Source organism: Schistocerca americana, chromosome 3 (assembly GCF_021461395.2).
Source record: "Schistocerca americana isolate TAMUIC-IGC-003095 chromosome 3, iqSchAmer2.1, whole genome shotgun sequence".
Classification (NCBI taxonomy): Eukaryota; Metazoa; Arthropoda; class Insecta; order Orthoptera; family Acrididae; genus Schistocerca; species Schistocerca americana.
The window spans coordinates 364826636-364848647 of record NC_060121.1 but is presented as its reverse complement, the minus strand read 5'-3'; the positions used below and the strand labels follow the sequence as shown (position 1 = coordinate 364848647).

The 22012-nt window shown below is 38.2% G+C and overlaps 1 protein-coding gene across 1 annotated transcript in view; it reads left to right on the top strand.

The window, feature by feature from the left end:
- The window catches only part of LOC124606708, a 45780-nt gene extending 24491 nt beyond the window's left edge, over window positions 1-21289 (top strand). Inside the window, exons 3-5 of the mRNA XM_047138738.1 lie at window positions 10364-10411; window positions 15039-15184; window positions 19854-21289. Coding sequence (XP_046994694.1) covers window positions 10364-10411; window positions 15039-15184; window positions 19854-20228 — 569 coding nt within the window. The 3' untranslated portion in view covers window positions 20229-21289. The remainder of the gene's footprint in view (window positions 1-10363; window positions 10412-15038; window positions 15185-19853) is intronic.
- Window positions 21290-22012: the final 723 nt, after the last annotated feature.

Here is a 22012-nt window from a genome sequence, read left to right as displayed (position 1 = left end):
AGTTGATGCTCAGCAGCATGGAAATAAACCAGATTATGCAATAATAGTTGGAGGCAACTTCATCCTACTGAGTATGGACTAGGACATCTAGGGATTCACTGTATATGGTATGGGAGGGCAGCTTTGTGAAGTACTATGAATACATTTACTGAAAATTGTCTTGAGCAGCTAGTTCGACAGTCCCCTCCCAATGGAAATATTTCAGATCTTGTAGCTACAAACAGGCCTGACCATTTTGATAGTGTCAGTATAGAGACAGTGATTAGTTATCATGATGTCTTCATAGTGATGATGGTTCTAAAATTAATAAGTCCATCAACAAGGTTCTGAGAGTATTTTTGCAGCAAAGAGCAGATAAGCAGTTGATAGCATCCTACTCAGCCACTGAAAGAATGTTCTCTAGTTCCAGTATGATTGATGTGGAGGAACTGTGAACTAAGTTTAAATGGATGGAAATTGTGCTCCAGAGAAATGTCTGCCAAGTAAGTGGATTAAGAATCGGAAAGACCCACTGTGGCTTTTCAACAAAATTCGGAAAATGCTGAGGAAACCGAGACTATTGCACTCTCCGTTAAGAAAAAAAAAAAAAAAAATTGCACAGATCATGACAGGCAAAAGTTAGCAGAAATTCATGTATCTGTAAAAAAAATCCATGTGCAGAGCATACAGTGGTATACTATGCAATGATCTTGCTGAGAATCTGAGGAAATTCTGGTCCATGTACAATCACTAAGAGGGCTGAAGGTTTCTATCCAGTCACTCATTGACCAGTCTCGTGTGGCAACAGAAGAAGGCAACAGGAAAGATGAAGTTTTAAATTTTGCATTGAAGAAATCATTCATGCAGGAGGATTGTACAGGCATACTGTCATTTGACAGTTGCAAGACTCCCACATGGAAGATATAGTAATAGGCATTACAGGTGTAAAGAAGCAACTGAAGGACCTGACAACATGTAAGTCACTAGGTCCAGATGGAACCCCAATTTGGTTTTACCGAGAGTACTCTATGAAATTGGCCCCTTACTCAGCTTGCATTTGTTGTGAATCAATTATCTAGTGCAAATGTCAAATGACTGGAAAAAGTGTGGTAAAAGTGTGGTAAAAGAACAGACCTATAAAGTTACAGACCAATATACTTAGTATCGGTTTGCTACAGAATTGTTGAACATATTCTCAATTCAAATATAATAAATTTCCTTGATATAGAAAAGATGCTGTCCACAAATCAGCATGGATTTAGAAAGCTTTGCTTGTGAAAAACTCAGCTGACTCTTTTCTTACGTTATAATCTGTAAACCATGGATGAAGGGTAACTAGCACATTCTGTATTACTAGATTTCTGGAAATCATTTGACATGGTGGCCCACTGCAGACTTGTTAATGAAGATACAAGCATACAGATTAGGTTCCCAGAGATGTGACTGGCTCAAAAGACTTCTTAAATATTAAAACACAGTTCGTTATTCTCAATGGCGAATGTTTGACAGAGACAGGGGCATCATCAGGAGTGCCCCAGGGAAGTGTGATAGGACCCTTCTTGTTCACTATATATGCATAACTGATCTGAAGTACTGGGTGAACAGCAATCTGCAGATGTTTGCTGACTATGCTGTGGTTTATGGGAAGTTGTTATCAGTGAGTGACTGTAGGAGGATACAAGGTTACTTAGACAGACTTTCTAGTTGGTGAAATGAATGGCAATTGGCTCTAAATGTAGAAAAATATAAGCTGATGTAAATGAGCAGATATGTAGTGTGCAATATGAAATGAAACGAGCACATAAGGATGGTAGTACGGAGGGCCAATGGGCAACTTTGGTTTATTGTGCAAATTTTAGGAAATAGTGGTTCTTCTGTAAAGTAGATCATATATAGAGCACTGGAGTAAGTGACTAGTGAATATTGCTTGAATGTTTGGCATTAAATGAAGACAATGATGAATTTCAGAAGCATGTTGTCTGACTTGTTACCAGTAAATTTAGTCAGCTATTGAGTCTTACAGAGAGGCTTTGTGAACTGAAATGGGAATCCTGTAGGTAAAATGATGTTCTTTTTGAGAAAATGTAGATAACCGACATTTGAAGGTGACTACAGAATGATTCTTATGCCACCAATATACATTTTGCATAAGGATCATGAAAATAAGAAATATAAATTAGGGCTCTTATGGAGGCAGATAGACAGTAATTTTTCCCATGCTCTATTTGCAAGTGCAACAGGAAAGGAAATGACTACTAGTAGTAAAGAGTACCCTCTGCCATGGATCACACGGTGTCTTGCGTAGTGTGCCTGTAGATATGAATATAGAATCCCTGCCAGTCTTCTTACTTTGCATATGAGACACAGCATGCATCACATAAAGAATATTGGTGCCGTGTAAGCTGAGTTAAACATCTGCATTTTGGAGAAAGTTATTTTATGATCAGATTTGATGTGATGTTATTATCCACCTGCACTCCTGCCAGAGATAGATCTGCTCTCTCAATTCCTTGACGGCATGATCAGGTGGATAGTGGTGTGATGGGATGCCCGTTCACTTCAACTGTAGCTAAACTGTCCATGCAGAACTTCAAGGATATCGTTTTAGACATGGCTACCACAAAAGTGGTTGTTTTTACTGATATATTCATTGTCTCCCCCCATGAACCATGGACCTTGCCGTTGGTGGGGAGGCTTGCGTGCCTCAGCGATACAGATAGCCGTACCGTAGGTGCAACCACAACGGAGGGGTATCTGTTGAGAGGCCAGACAAACGTGTGGTTCCTGAAGAGGGGCAGCAGCCTTTTCAGTAGTTGCAAGGGCAACAGTCTGGATGATTGACTGATCTGGCCTTGAAACAATAACCAAAACGGCCTTGCTGTGCTGGTACTGCGAACGGCTGAAAGCAAGGGGAAACTACAGCCGTAATTTTTCCCGAGGGCATGCAGCTTTACTGTATGATTACATGATGATGGCGTCCTCTTGGGTAAAATATTCCGGAGGTAAAATAGTCCCCCATTCGGATCTCCGGGCGGGGACTACTCAAGAGGATGTCGTTATCAGGAGAAAGAAAACTGGCGTTCTACGGATCGGAGCGTGGAATGTCAGATCCCTTAATCGGGCAGGTAGGTTAGAAAATTTAAAAAGGGAAATGGATAGGTTGAAGTTAGATATAGTGGGAATTAGTGAAGTTTGGTGGCAGGAGGAACAAGACTTCTGGTCAGGTGACTACAGGGTAATAAACACAAAATCAAATAGGGGGAATGCAGGAGTAGGTTTAATAATGAATAGGAAAATAGGAATGCGGGTAAGCTACTATAAATAGCATAGTGAACGCATTATTGTGGCCAAGATAGATACGAAGCCCACACGTACTACAGTAGTACAAGTTTATATGCCAACTAGCTCTGCAGATGACGAAGAAATTGAAGAAATGTATGATGAAATAAAAGAAATTATTCAGATTGTGAAGGGAGACGAAAATTTAATAGTCATGGGTGACTGGAATTCGAGTGTAGGAAAAGGGAGAGAAGGAAACATAGTAGGTGAATATGGATTGGGGGACAGAAATGAAAGAGGAAGCCGCCTGGTAGAATTTTGCACAGAGCACAACATAATCATAACTAACACTTGGTTTAAGAATCATGAAAGAAGGTTGTATACATGGAAGAACCCTGGAGATACTAAAAGGTATCAGATAGATTATATAATGGTAAGACAGAGATTTAGGAACCAGGTTTTAAATTGTAAGACATTTCCAGGGGCAGATGTGGACTCTGACCACAATCTATTGGTTATGACCTGTAGATTAAAACTGAAGAAACTGCAAAAAGGTGGGAATTTAAGAAGATGGGACCTGGATAAACTAAAAGAACCAGAGGTTGTACAGAGATTCAGGGAGAGCATAAGGGAGCAATTGACAGGAATGGAGGAAATAAATACAGTAGAAGAAGAATGGGTAGCTTTGAGGGATGAAGTAGTGAAGGCAGCAGAGGATCAAGTAGGTAAAAAGATGAGGGCTAGTAGAAATCCTTGGGTAACAGAAGAAATATTGAATTTAATTGATGAAAGGAGAAAATATAAAAATGCAGTAAGTGAAACAGGCAAAAAGGAATACAAACGTCTCAAAAATGAGATCGACAGGAAGTGCAAAATGGCTAAGCAGGGATGGCTAGAGGACAAATGTAAGGATGTAGAGGCCTATCTCACTAGGGGTAAGATAGATACCGCCTACAGGAAAATTAAAGAGACCTTTGGAGATAAGAGAACGACTTGTATGAATATCAAGAGCTCAGATGGAAACCCAGTTCTAAGCAAAGAAGGGAAAGCAGAAAGGTGGAAGGAGTATATAGAGGGTCTATACAAGGGCGATGTACTTGAGGACAATATTATGGAAATGGAAGAGGATGTAGATGAAGATGAAATGGGAGATACGATACTGCGTGAAGAGTTTGACAGAGCACTGAAAGACCTGAGTCGAAACAAGGCCCCCGGAGTAGACAATATTCCATTGGAACTACTGACGGCCGTGGGAGAGCCAGTCCTGACAAAACTCTACCATCTGGTGAGCAAGATGTATGAAACAGGCGAAATACCCTCAGACTTCAAGAAGAATATAATAATTCCAATCCCAAAGAAAGGAGGTGTTGACAGATGTGAAAATTACCGAACTATCAGCTTAATAAGTCACAGCTGCAAAATACTAACACGAATTCTTTACAGACGAATGGAAAAACTAGTAGAAGCCAACCACGGGGAAGATCAGTTTGGATTCCGTAGAAACACTGGAACACGTGAGGCAATACTGACCTTACGACTTATCTTAGAAGAAAGATTAAGGAAAGGCAAACCTACGTTTCTAGCATTTGTAGACTTAGAGAAATCTTTTGACAATGTTGACTGGAATACTCTCTTTCAAATTCTAAAGGTGGCAGGGGTAAAATACAGGGAGCTAAAGGCTATTTACAATTTGTACAGAAACCAGATGGCAGTTATAAGAGTCGAGGGACATGAAAGGGAAGCAGTGGTTGGGAAGGGAGTAAGACAGGGTTGTAGCCTCTCCCCGATGTTGTTCAATCTGTATATTGAGCAAGCAGTAAAGGAAACAAAAGAAAAATTCGGAGTAGGTATTAAAATTCATGGAGAAGAAATAAAAACTTTGAGGTTCGCCGATGACATTGTAATTCTGTCAGAGACAGCAAAGGACTTGGAAGAGCAGTTGAATGGAATGGACAGTGTCTTGAAAGGAGGATATAAGATGAACATCAACAAAAGCAAAACAAGGATAATGGAATGTAGTCTAATTAAGTCGGGTGATGCTGAGGGAATTAGATTAGGAAATGAGGCACTTAAAGTAGTAAAGGAGTTTTGCTATTTGGGGAGCAAAATAACTGATGATGGTCGAAGTAGAGAGGATATAAAATGTAGGCTGGCAATGGCAAGGAAAGCGTTTCTGAAGAAGAGAAATTTGTTAACATCCAGTATTGATTTAAGTGTCAGGAAGTCATTTCTGAAAGTATTCGTATGGAGTGTAGCCATGTATGGAAGTGAAACATGGACAATAAATAGTTTGGACAAGAAGAGAATAGAAGCTTTCGAAATGTGGTGCTACAGAAGAATGCTGAAGATTGGATGGGTAGATCACGTAACTAATGAGGAAGTATTGAATAGGATTGGGGAGAAGAGAAGTTTGTGGCACAACTTGACCAGAAGAAGGGATCGGTTGGTAGGACATGTTCTGAGGCATCAAGGGATCACCAATTTAGTATTGGAGGGCAGCGTGGAGGGTAAAAATCGTAGAGGGAGACCAAGAGATAAATACACTAAGCAGATTCAGAAGGATGTAGGTTGCAGTAGGTACTGGGAGATGAAGAAGCTTGCACAGGATAGAGTAGCATGGAGAGCTGCATCAAACCAGTCTCAGGACTGAAGACCACAACAACAACAACAACATTCATTGTCTGAGCATTCAGGTGTGAAAAACTGGGAGAGTTCTTGGAACATCTCATTAGTATCCATGACCACATTAAGTCCATGATTGAAGTTGAGAAAAATGATAGCTCTGCTTTTCCATAATACCCTCATCTGCCATAATCCCAGTGAGTACCTCAGCCACAGTGTACACAGAAAACTCAGTCATATGGACAGGTATGTGCACACTTTGAGCTGCTGTTGCCATCCAGCACAAAAGCACTTCATTCTAGGGTCTCTGGTGCTTCATGGGGAAGCTGTTGGATTCCACAAGAAAATAAACCATTTACAAAATGATTTTCATGTGAGCCACTACAACCACAAATAATTATCACATGCAGTTTCAGGAAGTGCTCATAAGCAGAACACTGCAAAGAAGTACAGTAAAAAGCTTGTGTTTTTGAAATTTTGCAGCTCAGTAATAGGAAGATTAGCTAGCTCCTGCGGAGGCATAACATCAAGTCATTCTTCAGGCCTCCAGCTAAAATAAACTGACTCATGAAGTCTGTGAATGATAATGTAGGCTGCAGAATTCTCACCTTTTTTATGAAATAATGTGTGAGAGCAGTCAATATATATTGGAGAGACCAGCTGAATGACAGAACAATGGCGGATTGAACAAAAGAGGTGCATGTGATTATGCTATCCACAGAAATCAATGGTAGGTGAACATGCACTGGAGAATGGACATGAAATTCCTTCTAAGTGCACCTCTCTCATCCTGAGGGCTAACATTTTCTGGGACAGTATAAAAAATCATTATAGAGATCAAAATATCTAACAACAGCAGTTTGCATCTGAATAGAGCATGGAACATGGCCATCATGAGGTTGCATGAGCCTGGCAGATGTAGGATGAGAACATTACATTATACAGTGATGGCCTGGGTACCAGTGATATCACAGCTGATATCATGGTTTTACGAAGGTGAGTTCAGCAACCACATGGCTTTACAATGACCAAGGACCACTCAGCCAAATTCATATGAATTGAAATATTTTATTCAAATTATTATTGTCTTAAATTATTTATTAATGGTTCTGTCAATAGTTGCAATATTTATTAGGTTACTAGTTTCAAACCTTTCAGGCTCATTTTCAAGCCAGAACTACTGATGCTGCACTGACACTACCTGATCTTAATAATAAATATTGAGTGGCAACACATGTTCCATAAATGTTTGCAGAATGAATGCCACAGTCCACACATGCCTGTTACCAAGTCAAAATCGAACTAATAGATTTTGATTGTCAGTGCAGCCTCAGTAGGCCAGGCTTGAAAATGAACCTGTAAGGTTCAAAACTAGTTACCTATCACAGTTCATAGAGACACATGCCAAGTGTGAAAAAGCAGCATCCTGCTGAAACATGGCACCACGATACCTGTAATGTACCATTGGGCTGTCAGAGTTCCCTTAATTAATTCCATCTATGACCTGAATTCATACCCAAAGGCTCCTAACATCATGATGCCAGGAATAACACTGCTGTGATTCTCCAAAATATTGGAAGAATGAGACTTCTCCACTGATTGCCCAACCATACTCACCAACAATGTTCATCCAGGGAATGCAAAACTGCAATTCCTCACTGAACACAATGTGACATCATTCATAACCAGTCCATGCTTTCAGTCTTGGCAACACTCCAGATGCAGCTGTTTGTGTTATGGTATTAATGGCAGCCTAGGCATGGGGACAGTAATTCCGTAGTTTGACTGTTGCTTGTCTCCAACCAACAGTGCAGAGTGACACAGTGTAGTGCAATTAGTCCAGTACTTGTTCTCAGGCGACAGGTGCAGATGTGCTTGGTGCAAAATAAAGTGAACCCCTTGCAGTAGACAGATGTGATCAGCCAGAACCTTGTTGAACAGTATGCTTGCCCTCATATTCCCATACAGTCCAACAGTGGCCCACTGTCACATCTCAATGCCCTACAGTTCTGGATACTGCACAATTTGACCAGCTGTTCAAATGGAGACCCACAATGAGGCACCTTTCAAACTCTTATCAAGTGCTGATAATTCTGTCACATCTTGGTGTCCTTCACAGTGATCACTTAACATCTGACACTGTAAAGCACCTCTTGTATACCTTACCATGCCAGTTAACAACACCAGTCATGAACAACACATATGGACCCTGGTGGCCATTTTACCTATAATAAAGAATTGTAACACTAATCGTATACATACCTATCAGTGGTGTGTACATGTAAACTTTACATTGGCATGCAACCTTGCCATCTTGGGTGCTGCACATTTTTTGTCATGCAGTGTATATCTAGGCTATTGAAATTACCATAATTAGCATTGATTTATATACTTTTGCTAGATTAAAAGTTAAGTTGTTTACTGTGAACCAACGATAAGCTTATTTAGCTATAGCCTTCACTGTATGTGATGTGATTAGTTCGGGCTCATTATTAGTTTTCAATGACTTTGGCAGACCAGAGTGTACATGATATTTGATTTTCTCTCACTCTAAACTTAGAGATATTTCCATGGCATTAACATGATCTTCTATTTCCCAACATTTCAGCAATACAAGTGATGATACTTTAATATTTTAGTTTTTTGCATTACGTTTTATGATGCACATAATCAGAGACAGAGACATTGAGTATGTTATAAACAATGCCTAGGACAGGGTACTAAAATATATTATGAGAAAAGGTGAAGATTCACTGTAGGGTGTTCCTCTGAAGTTTACTGTACAGAGTGATTTTAACTAATTGGAAAATATCAGGAAGATGACTCATGAGAGGAAAATGAAGGTCTGATGAAAGTGTATCTAGAAAAAAAGCATGGTTTCCATACTAGCAGCCATTTTACTCATGCTGTGCACCAGTCTGCGCAGTACATTCCAATAGACAAAATTCTGTTAGAGGCCTAGTGCAGTGGTTTTAAATAGCTTCATGGGCCTTGCGGTATTGGCATACTCTCAGCAACATTGACTGCTGCGCTTACTTAAGTGCACCAACCTGTATTTGAATAGCACTGCAAGCAGCATGAATGTATTGCTCCAATGCAGGCATACCTATACAGGCTCTTTATAGGACACCTTTCATATAATCCCCCTCCCTCCTGCATACACACAGGTAGGTAGAAGATTGGGGGGTTGAGATACAATGGCTGTATGGTCCATGTTTTGCATCACTGTGTGTGACTGGCCAATTGAAGAAGACGTTGTTGAAGTAGCCCCGCACTGTAATGACATGGTTTAGAGTTCCATCATGTATAAAATAAATCACCCTCTGTACTGCTAATCCATTTCTTCCAGCAAGGAACCACAAAGAAAACCTAGTTATATACTGAACCCTTATTGCACTGAAGCTCCAAAGAAACTGGTACAGGCATGCATATTCAAATACAGAGATATGTAGACAGGCAGAATATGGCACTGCAGTCAGCAATGCCTAAATAAGACAAGTGTCTGGGGCAGTTGTTCGATCGCTAAAACATCAAATTTCCGACATCGCTGCAGCCAGAAAAAGATCCTACAAGAACGGACCAATGATGGCTGCTCATAACCACAGTGCTGAAGGGATGCTGCATACCACAGATAATGTTATGGAGAATGGTAATACCTTTTTTAATAAAGAAGCTTGGCATCATGTTGCATGGAAACTAAGTAGTTGAGGACTTATGTTTAAGAACACATTTTTTGTTTCCATCAGATTGTCTCCATTATCCAGAAACTCCATTTCAAATTCACAGCAGAGCTACAACATAGAATGAATGACCAATTATTTCTACAAAATATTATAAATACCTTATCCTTGGTTTAGTTTATGATGTAGTCAATGTCTTTCATTAAGTGCAACAGGGTGCACAATGGTAAAACAACCAAGTCCAGGATATATGACTTTTCACTAGCCTGGTGGTATGTATGGAAATTACTTTCCATTTTCTTGTGGTAATAGTAAAAGTTTTTCCATTTCATTTAACATGTCAGCTGCATTGTGAGCATCAGTGGTCACAGTAGGTGGCTCTGCAGCACCAGGAGTGGCCTCATGGCACTCATTGTGTTAAGGGTGTTCTTATCTATACAGTGTACAGAGAACTAAAGCTTTTTTAATTTTTTGTGTTGTCTATGTATTATTTAGCTATATGTGCATTAGGAAAGTTCATGATTTGCTTGTGATGTATTAACTACCATACTAAGAAGTATTTAAGCTGTTATCAAAATTAACTTTTGTTGATACTGCAATTTCTCCATTATTTTAAATATTATTCAGCTGTATGTGAAACTTTTTATGTGTTGCATGTAATAAGTTCCCATGACATAGTTTTTTTTTAAATTTTTATTTATTCAGTTTTGAGTTTAGAGTGTAAATATTTTTCATTATTTTTTTCACGCAATATATTTTTTAATACAAAAGACAGGAATAATATTATCTTTTTTCAATTGCAGAGTACGTTTATGAAAAGAAATTTGAAGACTGGTACAAGAGGGTTGATTGTGAGTATGGCTTTAGTTTGTCTATTTGCTCGAACATGTGCTTTGTTTTAGTTTTGTCTTTTGTATTCATTCACGAGAGGTGCAAAAGAAAACTAACAATAATTTTATGAAATGGAAACCTATTTTCATTTTTGTATTCTACAGCTTTTGATCATTTTAGTTTGAGATTATTAGACTGTACATCTATGACCTCACCTAAGTGTCAACTTCTCAAGTCTGTGTTACTGACTGAGGATCTGTAATTCATTCCCAAAAGCTAATGTTCTATTGGTCAGTTCCCAAGTCCATCATTGCTGTTCATAGGTATCCTTCATAGTCATATGTACTAAATTGTAATTGTTTGTAAAGGAAAACGGGAATTTAGTGATACAATGTTTAGTAGTGTGTTTAAAAGATGCTTATGGATCTCTCAATCAGTGACACCTTGTTATCTGTTTCCTGTGTCTAATATTAGTACCCTTCAACTGAAGAATCTTCTCTCTCAAGATAAGACCAATAGTGGCTACTCGACTTTGATCTATGATAGCAATTTCACTATTTTACACAAGACTTAGTGGAGTGTCTCTGCAGTTGGTATTCAGTATTTTTGAAACCATTTGTGCCCTTGGAAATCTCTCCCTTGACTCTGCCAGTCACAACATAGTTTAAATTCATATATTCCACTTGTAACATGTATTCACAAACCATATTATTTAGTTACAGTTTGCACAAGGTCAGTTTCACAAACAGATGTTTGCATTTTACACTTTTGAAATAACTTTCACTACATTCATCTTTTGAGAAAGAAAACTGCCACCATTTGCTTCTTGGCAAATGAGGATCAGTTGTGACAAAAGCACTCTTCTCTCAAATACCAACTATTTGTTTTTTGACTTAGTTGACTCACCATAACTATCATAACACATTTTATCACTTGTAATTACATTTATTTACATACTATTCTCTAATATTTTGTGTATTTGATTGCACTACAGAACATGATGTACTACTTACTCCACTGCCAATGTTTGGGACCCACAAAGAACAACTCTTGCTTAAGTGGTCTTAGCAAGATTGTGAATTTCAAGTGTAGTTCAGTACAATAAATTCTGCTTTTGTCAGCATGTTGCAAACTGTCTTTCTTCCATTACATTAAATAGTGTAGCAGCATTCTCTTCAGTGACCAGTGAAGAAAGTTGACCTGAATGGGTTGCACCTCTGAGTCTAAAATTCCTCCAAAATTTATTCACTGGCTGAAAATTCCTTGAACTCAATTGTATTACATATATATCTACTACATAACAGTGTCTGCCCCCAGTAGCTGAGTGGTCAATGTGACAGAATGTCAATCTGCAGGGCCCGGCTGGGTCGGAGATTTTCTCCGCTCAGGGACTGGGTGTTGTGTTGTCCTAATCATCATCATTTCATCCCCATCAATGTACAATTCGCTGAAGTGGCATCAAATCAAAAGACTTGCACCCGGCGAATGGTGTACCCGACGGGAGGCCCTAGTCAGACGACATTTACATTTTACCTAACAGTGACATATGAAAATTTATGATATATGAAAGTTTGTGTTGGTCTGGGGAGCAACCACAGATAGCCAAAGAGGTTAAGGTGACTGCTCGTGTAAGTGGGAAATCCAGGTTCAAGTCCCGGTCCAACACAAATTTTCATATGTCACTCTTGGGTAGTAAATCTACCAGCTGATGCCACGGAATTTGCAGTCAGTGAATATATTTTGAAGTATTTTTTACAGCTGTGGATTGGCAAGAGTGTCTGTTAATTCAGACATATGTGTAAAAATGAAATTCCTCTTTTAAACCACCTGAATGCAGTAGAACAGTGGGGACAGTCTTCTATGGCATTGGAGGCATTTCATTAAAACATAGTTCTACAGTCAACCTTTGAGAGAAATTGTACTATAAAACTGTTCACAGTCTCCCACTTTATCTGTGAAATCTCTTAATGCTATCTGATCAACATCTGTTGCAGAACCTGTAGGTAGGGCACAATTTTTTGGCTAGAGTACATGTGGTCTAAACAAGCACCAAAGCTCTTAAACTCATTATGAAGAGTCAAGTTTTTAACTGCACTCAGTTACCCATCTTAGTGTTCTAGATGAAGTCATCTTACTTTATAGGAATATAAAAACAAAAGTAATCAATATTTGAAAATATAACTGGATAGATTAAAAATCTATTCACCAAGCAGCAGTGGCAGCAACAGGAGAAAACAGATATAAAGGATATGAAAATACACAAGCTTTCAGACACAGTGGTTCCTTCTCCTGGCAGAAATGATGAATGAAAAGGTAGAGGAATGGAGAAAAAAGACTAATAAGGCTTAGGAAATCGGGAGTGTTGCCGAGAACCCTGATCAGGGTAGACCAACTGGACAGAATGAGAAGGAAAGACTAACTGTTGGTGCCTGCACCAGATAAGCACACAGCTTCTCTATTTCTGAGTGCAACTCCATATGAAGTAAAAAATGTACTCACCTAGTGGCAGCAGGAGAATACACAGGGTGATTCAAAAAGAATACCACAACTTTAGGAATTTAAAAGTCTGCAACGACTAAAGGCAGAGCTAAGCACTATCTGTCGGTGAATTAAGGGAGCTATAAAGTTTCATTTAGTTGTACATTTGTTCACTTGAGGTGCTGTTGACTAGGCGTCAGCGTCAGTTGATGCTAAGATGGCGACTGCTCAACAGAAAGCTTTTTGTGTTATTGAGTACGGCAGAAGTGAATCGACGACAGTTGTTCAGCGTGCATTTCGAACGAAGTATGGTGTTAAACCTCCTGATAGGTGGTGTATTAAACGTTGGTATAAACAGTTTACAGAGAATGGGTGTTTGTGCAAAGGGAAAAGTTCTGGACGGCCGAGAACGAGTGATGAAAATGTAGCACACATCCAGCAAGCATTTGTTCGCAGCCCAGGAAAATCGACTCGCAGAGCTAGCAGAGAGCTGCAAATTCCACAATCAACTGTATGGAGAGTCCACATTGGCACTTATCTATCCGTAACTACCTGAACGTCAACTACCCGAGGCGGTGGATCGGCCGCCAGGCAGCCCGTGACAGAGCACTTCATCACTGGCCTCCAAGAAGCCCTGATCTTACCCCCTGCGATTTTTTCTTATGGCGGTATGTTAAGGATATGGTGTTTTGGCCACCTCTCCCAGCCACCATTCATGATTTGAAACGAGAAATAACAGCAGCTATCCAACTGTTACGCCTGATATGCTACAGAGAGTGTGGAACGAGTTGGAGTATTGGGTTGATATTGCTCGAGTGTCTGGAGGGAGCCATATTGAACATCTCTGAACTTGTTTTTGAGTGAAAAAAAACCTTTTTAAATACTCTTTGTAATGATGTATAACAGAAGGTTATATTATGTTTCTTTCATTAAATACACATTTTTAAAGTTGTGGTATTCTTTTTGAATCACCCTGTATATATAAAGGATATGGAAAACCTCAAGCTTTTGGAGCCAGTGGCTTCTTCTTCTTCTGGGTGAAGGGTTGAAGGAAAAGGATGGAGGGAAAAGACTGGCAAGGTTTAGGAAATGGAGAGAGTTAAGAAAGTCACCCAGAATCCCAGGTGAGGGGAGAACTTGTCAGATGGGATGAGAAGGTAAGACTGACTGTTAGTGACTGCACCAGACAAGTTTGAAAACCAGAGAGCTTAAAAATGGAAGATAGGGTAATAAGCAAGGCAGAGAATAGTGGAAAAAACATCAAGCAAGAGTCAATAAAAGAAGAGAGCTAACCACATTATACATGGTGTGCTCCAACTTCTACCTTCATCTTACAGATATTATTGTATATTTGGAAAGCTCATGGGAATGCTGACAGGTATGGCCATCATATGCAGGCAACAGTTCAACAGGTAGAGCTCTTGCCATTCTCTTGGAAAACATTGACTATTTTTGATGATTATATCTCACTGCATTTTCATGTACCTTTGAAATGATCGGTACATGAGAAAAACTAAAATTCTACAATTTTATTTTCATCTGTAGACATTATTTATCACTTCCTTTGTTGTTTTACTCAATTTTGTTTGTTCAGATGTTGATATCTCCTTTGTCCACAAGCAGCCATTTCTTCTTTCACTTCTTTCAGCTTTTTCCTTCAAATGTTTTTTATTTTTTGCTATTGTCAGGTGCTAGAATGAGTCCTTTTCTCTTTGCTCTCAGATTATGCTCATTTCTCAAAATTCCCCCAATATTTGTTTCCCTGTGTTCCATTTCCCATTACTATAGGTCCAGGGAAGCGCATAACCTAAAGTACACATCCTAATGACACATTTTCCTTTGAAACTTTAGATCAGTTATTTCATTATTATTAATTCACCAGGATACATTTGCAGCTTCTAAATCTCTCCTACTTTCCAGTCTTTTTTGACTGAATGACTTTATACTCTTCCTCAAATATGTTATTTCAAAAATTCAAATAAAACTGTAGGCTAAGTATAGAAAGTGCACTATGACATTAAATGTCTGCAGATGTATCTTAGTAAGTGTTGCTGGGTTATATTGTATTACTGTATTTCTTAATGTACTTTTACATTAGAAAATATTACAGTTTATTTGTGTGTAATAAGTTATTGTGTTTCTCAAAAACAGTAATATTTATTTTGGCAGCTGATATGAGCAGCTTGCGTAAGCTGTCACTCATTGCTGTTGTGTTAGCAACAGCTGCATTATTATTCATTGGCTTCTTTCTACTGGTTCATCTGAATACTCGACTGAAACCTCTCCTCTTTGGCTTATCAGTTACCAAAAAGAAGGTTTGTTCACACTACTATTATTTTGGCATTAACATAAGTCAAGATATTTTATGTATATATATTTCATGTAATTTAAATATTAAGGTAAATAACAACTACCCATCACGTAATGCCATTATGATTATAACTGCCAGGTAGTTTTATTATTCTATTATTTCAATTGTAATAGTTTGGGTGGATGAAAAGTACTGCATTTCCGGGTCAAATTAGTGTGCACAAATGTGGAAGTCAGTCTTGAAATTCCATTAAATCATCACACCTAGAATTACATTCAAGTTATTATAACACTGTAACTTTTCACTAAGTACAGGACATTTTCGAAGTGGACCAATCAGTAGACATGGCTGGTGCTGACTTTTAGATGTTTACAGGAAGCTTCTCTGGGACTCAGCTGTTACTAAGATGGGATATGTTTATGCAGTGAATTGTCCAATTCCACCTTAAATATTTCATTACTGCCATTCTCTGTAACATGCTGCTATTCAAGATAGAAAATAATTTTTATCTACCAGAGTACATTACAGACAACCAGTAATCGGTTTAAGAGTTTTGTTGTTGGTTGTTTATATGAGATTCTGTGTATCAGAATGTGGAAACTTATTCAGCAGCAGCAACAGACAATGCCATTGTTGATACATTGTTTGTTCAAAGATGACGCCCCTTTGTGATCCCGCCAGGCTGTGAATGTGACTTATTCACAGGGAGATTTTCAGTTTGTTATTTGTGCAATGCTGTAGTTATGCTGTTGACAATTATGAGTTTAACTCTTTCTTTAGATTCCCTGTTACATAAGCAACAGGTATAAACTTGCATCATTGAAGAATTTAGTCTCAGCTTATTTTTTTGTATATAGTGAAACCCCTGTTTGACTTTTTTGTGTGGTCCAGATTTAAAACAGACAAAATTGAGGAAAATGCAGAATTGAGGAAGATGTTAACCCCCCCCCCCCCCCCCCCCCCCCAAATATGAGCAAAAACATATGTCATATGTAATTGGCATTTATGATTAAAAATTGCAATCCTCTCCAATAATTTGTGTAAAATCTGTCTAAGTGAAGGAAATTGAATGTAGAATTCAATGGTTATACAAAAATTTGTGATAATGAATTTCATCAGTTCTTAGAAAACCACAGATGTGTAACACCAAATAAAAACTCATCAAGAAATTGAATTTGTAACTGGGTACAAGGTAATCAAGCTGTTTTCCGACATGCTACAACTGCAAATTATGCATACAAAACATGTGTTTTTGAGAGACCATCATTTGTGCTCACTCAGAAAAAAGCAAATATTGATGAACGTGTTGAATGAGATCAAAAACATCACAGCAGCGAAGTGATTAAAATTTAAACATAAATGTGGGCATCTGCATAATGACTTACTTTGTCACGATTGCTGTCATTGTTTGATACTTTTCTTATGAGCTGCCCTTCATATGCCCACCACCATAAAACTGTTATTTCAGGCTTGATGAGAGGAACAGAGACATGAAAAAATGAGTTTACTTCACCTATTGGCATTTCAAGCTTACTAGAATTCCCTCAGTGAATTACTGTACACTGTGTAAAATTTAAATTTGAAAGTAAGCTCAGGTGCTACAGTTCTGTTTCATGCCCTCTATCACTGCTGGCAGTCTTTATGATCTACAATGTGTGGTGTGTGTGGTTCAAAGTATATACATGAGTAGTGTATGTAGTTGTTGCAAGTGTATCATGTCAGATTTGAACACGAAAAAGTCTATCAGAAAACCCTTGTTCTATTTCCATGTGACATCTTTGTCATAACACATGAGCTGCACAAAAAGTATATTTTCAACATTTCAGAAAATGCTTTCCCCCTCTCCACACATCCAGTAGGTGAGCTCATTTTACTTGTGTTAGTGTGGTGTGGTGGCTGTGCCGGCTACTGGGTAACTTAATAAATTGCCAGTTAATAATTGCTGATTTGACTGCAGTTGTGTGCATGAGTTACATTTGTTTGTGTGTGTGTGTGTGTGTGTGTGTGTGTTTGTGTGTGTTGACAAAAATCTTAACGGCTGAAAGCTATAATTGTGAGAGTATTTTTGTTGTACCTATCTGCAAACCAGCATCTCTGCTACATGGTGATTAGCAACTGTCCTTCTCATAATATTGCCAGTCAATAAGAGTTCACTAGCCAGAAATGGGCAACATTTCCTCAATTATGACCAAGCATAATCTTTGAGACTCAGTATTTGAATTTACAAGGATGACAGCTAATATTGTTGTTGATTAGAGTACTTCAGAAATACATGCAAAAAAAATGAGACTGAGTTGTAAGTGACACAAGAAAAGGTGGTGGCTGAGTCCCTTCGCAATGTGTTGGCTCGGTCTGACTGTCTTATTTTTCCACTACCGTTGCATCCCAGCAGCAGTTATATCATAATTGCATTGTTAAGCTAAATGTTGCAAGTTGTGTTGGCAACACCAATTGTGGATTACACCAGCATTTCTTCTCTCACATCTCCCCTCTCCAATATTTCTGTCACCACCCATCTGTCTTTTGAGCAACTTATAACTTGTTCTGTGTCACATCAGATTTCAATAGGAAGAAAATGGGACAAAGTCAAATGAGATGTCGAGTAAGAACTTAGAATCGAGGTACACCTTACCAGGAAGAAATGTAAAATTGGGGAATTTTAAGCATTGATCTTATGGGTATGCCACAGGGGCTACAAATTTATGGTGTAGCATCACAAAAAATGTGAAAGTGGAGATTGTAAAACCGAGGTTTCACTGTAATAGCTTGATAGGACAGGTTTCTAATGGCAGTGGATAGACTTCTCTTGATAAATTTGAACCTCACACTCTTTACAGCAAGATTAAGCCATGTACATGAATTAAGCTTTCTCTGTGTGGAGTGAGTAGCTGGTTGTTGGTATAAATGTCAGTGAGGTGTAGAACGAAAACACTCCCCTAATATATAACTCAAACAATCAATGGTTTACACAAAATTATTAATTTTCTCTCACATGACTGTTATAAGGGAATTCTGGCAGAGGCATCACAGAGGCTTTTACCAAACCTTAAAAAATTCACTTTCACAAGGTAACATATAATATTCATAGATTGGAACACTATTAATAAATTACATTCAGAGCCTTACTTGCTAACACTAACAATACATTATAACAGTTCCCAGTTTACTTCTTTCTTGCTTCTATGCATGGTCATTTTAAGTGCACCATTTTCTTGTAAGATATAGTAATGGTAAAAACTGGAAATAATATCCTATAAATATGTCCCATAAGCATGTCCAGAAACAAATGCCATTTTGTTTGTGTCAAGAATGGTCAGTAGTCAGTGGTGCAGGATGTTTTCCTGTTGACACCATTACTCATTTCTTATTGGTTGTGTTTGTCCCCATATTCAGTCCTTTGACAGTGATACTGTTGTTAGACATTACACTTGCAACTGTCTACTACATCAGCCACTCCGTATTTATAATTTTTAGGTTGTGTTGGCATAAGAATAAGATTAGTGATTGGAGGGTGAAAAGTGTAAACAGTGAAATGGAGTTATGTTATTGCATGTGGGAAATGGCAGAAATGATATTTTGCTAGTGTTTCATCGGTATGATTAAACAATAGATCCCCATACTCGCCACCCACCCTGTTGTCATGTGTGCATGTGAGTTGCATTTGCGTATGTGTGTGTGTGTTTGTGTATGTCATTTAATTCCAATGAAGGCCTTTTTGGCCTAAAGCTTATTTGTCTGACAGTTCCTTTGTTGTGCTTACCTGCAACTCACCATCTCTGCTATATGGTGAGTAGCAGTCTATCTTTTTCATATTATTGTCATTATTATCTCCTGGATTTTCCATTGTTTGAAAAAGGTAAAATAATTTTACTGGAAATGATAGGATCTACTGTACCACCTAAACTGGAAAACTGTTAGGAACATGCAACATATACCGAAGAAGTGATAACAAAGTATAGGTTGACTCTTACATCTATATTTTCTATGCAGCCAGACTCAGAATGTCAGTTTTTGACAAAATAGCATGATAACAAAGTACCTTTTACTTATAAGCTCCTTAGATTATTAAATTTGTGCATTAAGATTACTAGTTTTTATTTTTTACTTTTTAATTCAGTTATGGCTGTCATTACAAAGACTGTGTACTTTCTCTGCCAAGTATTTTTAGTGACATGAGTATAATGTGAATTAACTGTTTTATCTTTATTGAAATATGAGACAGAAGTGCTGGTCAGTGCTTACTGTATAGAGGCAAAATATTTAGTGCCGCCAACAGACACATATTAAATAAAACTACATGGCACTGTCTTTCTTTCAGAAATATTAGTCCCTTCCTCTGGAGGGAGGGAGGGGGAGAGGGGAGGGGGGGACAAGAGGAATATGTCGGGGAAGGCTACTTTCATGAGCAGGTGACTCAGGTCTACCCTTCCTTCTTAAACTACTCCAGTCTATCTTAACCTCATCCTCACTACAGGTGAGCATCCTGAGATTTGGGTGAATGTCCTTTATTTTTGACCTGCCCCAACCTAGCCCTTTATATGTGTTTATCAGCAATAGTAAATATTTTGCCTCTTGAAGATAAGTACTGGCCAGAAACTCTGTCTCATAATTTACTAGCTTTCTCAACTGAAAATTCCTTTTGATACTATTTTTTTTTCATGTGCTTTTTTCAGGCTTCTAGTACTGCAGCTGTCATAAATAGTGACAAAAACCATGCTTCATCCTCAGCCGCAAACTCCAATCTCCGTTTGATGGTACCAAAACCAGATGAGCAAACAACAATTACTGATTTGCCATCAGCAGGTGCAACTACTACAACTACTTTTGGGACAACCAGTATTCCCTCTACACCTTACTGTGGCAAAAATGGTGCTATAACACCAGCTACAATGTCTACACCACTCAGCACGAGACCTCCAAGGCATCCCTCTGAAGATGCAACACTAGAACATGCTTATGATAACCATGGACTTTCACGTTCTTCTGAGAATGTCCTTGATGAATCTGTCTCACCAAATGTGAGCAGAGCAAAAGAAAGTTCATTTTAAAAGTGTTGGAGGTGCCAAGCAATAGTTAATTGTGATTTTGATCATTGTACTCCAGTAGTGTGTGGAATTCTGATTCACAGTCACATGAACTTACTGAATGGCACAGACATGTATCAAATCAGTATCTATTCCTAAGGTAGTACTTGTAGTTCATACAGACTATCAAGCTAATAACTAATTTCAGAGTCTGATGTATTTTAAATGCAAGACCAGTTTATTTTACTTCCTAAAGGCAACTGAAATTTATTAGTTTGATGAAAAAGCATATTTTTCCAAAAGTATTGTGATAATAGTAGCAGTAAAAGGGTATCAGGTATGTTTGCCTAAATCATATACACTTCTGAAATATTACATTGTCTGAGTGTAATGGCATGGTTACATACTGAACTGGATCTGCTTATGAAGATAGTGTGACTTGTGTGGTGTTATCATTTCTGTAAATGAGTCATATTGCCCTTTGAGATTGTTTGACAGTATGGTGTAAACTGTGTGGGTGTTTATGGCTTGTAATTATTGGCATGTTACAGGGAAAAATGAAGAATGGTTTATGTATATCAATAATAGTAACAATATCACCATTTGACTTTAGAATAGGATTAAATTTTACTGTGCATACTGCTAAGCTACTTGGTCCATTTTTTCATATTTGTGTATCATGTAGTTCACAACTGTAGAGGAAACTGCTGTTATATAGGTACATAAGGTATAAAATGTTACAGAGTAAATACAGAAGTTCCATGGTAACTTTATGACGAGTAAACAATCTATTCATGGTGAAGTTAGCACAGAACTTCTCTAGAAAAGTGTTTTCCTGTTGCTCTGCTTGCTCAACAGTTTTCCTAAACCTCAGTGGTTCATATCTTTCAGCAGCCTGTTCTACCTTGAAACTCTCAGATTTCCCTTCTTCTTATGTTATTTTCCAAACTATGGAGGATTTAGTGTGTTTTCTAAGACACCATACTGCATCTCACAGCATTCTTTGCAGTACAGGCTATTGTTATGATGAGGTAACCAGTCCCAAAAGATTTTTAAAGCCACTGCACCCCCCCCCTCCCCCCACCCCCCACCTCCCCCTTCTGCCTCCCTGGGAAATAAACTGTGTACCTTTCCTGTCTGCATTTAGTATACATCTTGTGGTCAAATGTGACAATGTTTTTCAAAGTGTCTGTGAACTTTGTAACTAAGGCAGTACTTGGTAACCAGCCACATAATGAGCTTGGTGGATGTGGAAAACCAACTAAAAACTACATCCAGGCTCACCAGTAATACCAGCCCCATCTTTATCCATCAGGTGGATTCAGTCTGGGGCTGGTGAATCTCCTCTTGTACTGGAAGTGCGTGTTTTAACATGCTCAGCTATCTGGTTGGGTCAGAATGTGAAATTAGTACACAAAAACTACTTCGTCATGCTGTAACCAACAAAGACATGCAAGTGGTTACAGATTTTTATAAAATATGACAAAAAAAGTAAACACACCATGGAGAGAAAGAAAAGAAGGTACTTCAGTAGAATTTAACTATTGCGTCTTTCTGAGATGCAATAATGAGTAGGATTCAGACAGCTAACAAGATGGAGATCGAAGAAACAGAAATAAATTCAAGAAGATGAATTAAAAATGCTGTAATCTTGCAAACATTGACAAAGAAGATTTGGAACAGATAATGAACATGGGAAAACAAATAAATAAAGAAATAAAAGAGTGGTAAATACAAAAGAAGAAGAGATGTAAGACTGACACATGAACACAGTGATAGCTTATTATTAGGTTGTATATATTTTGTAT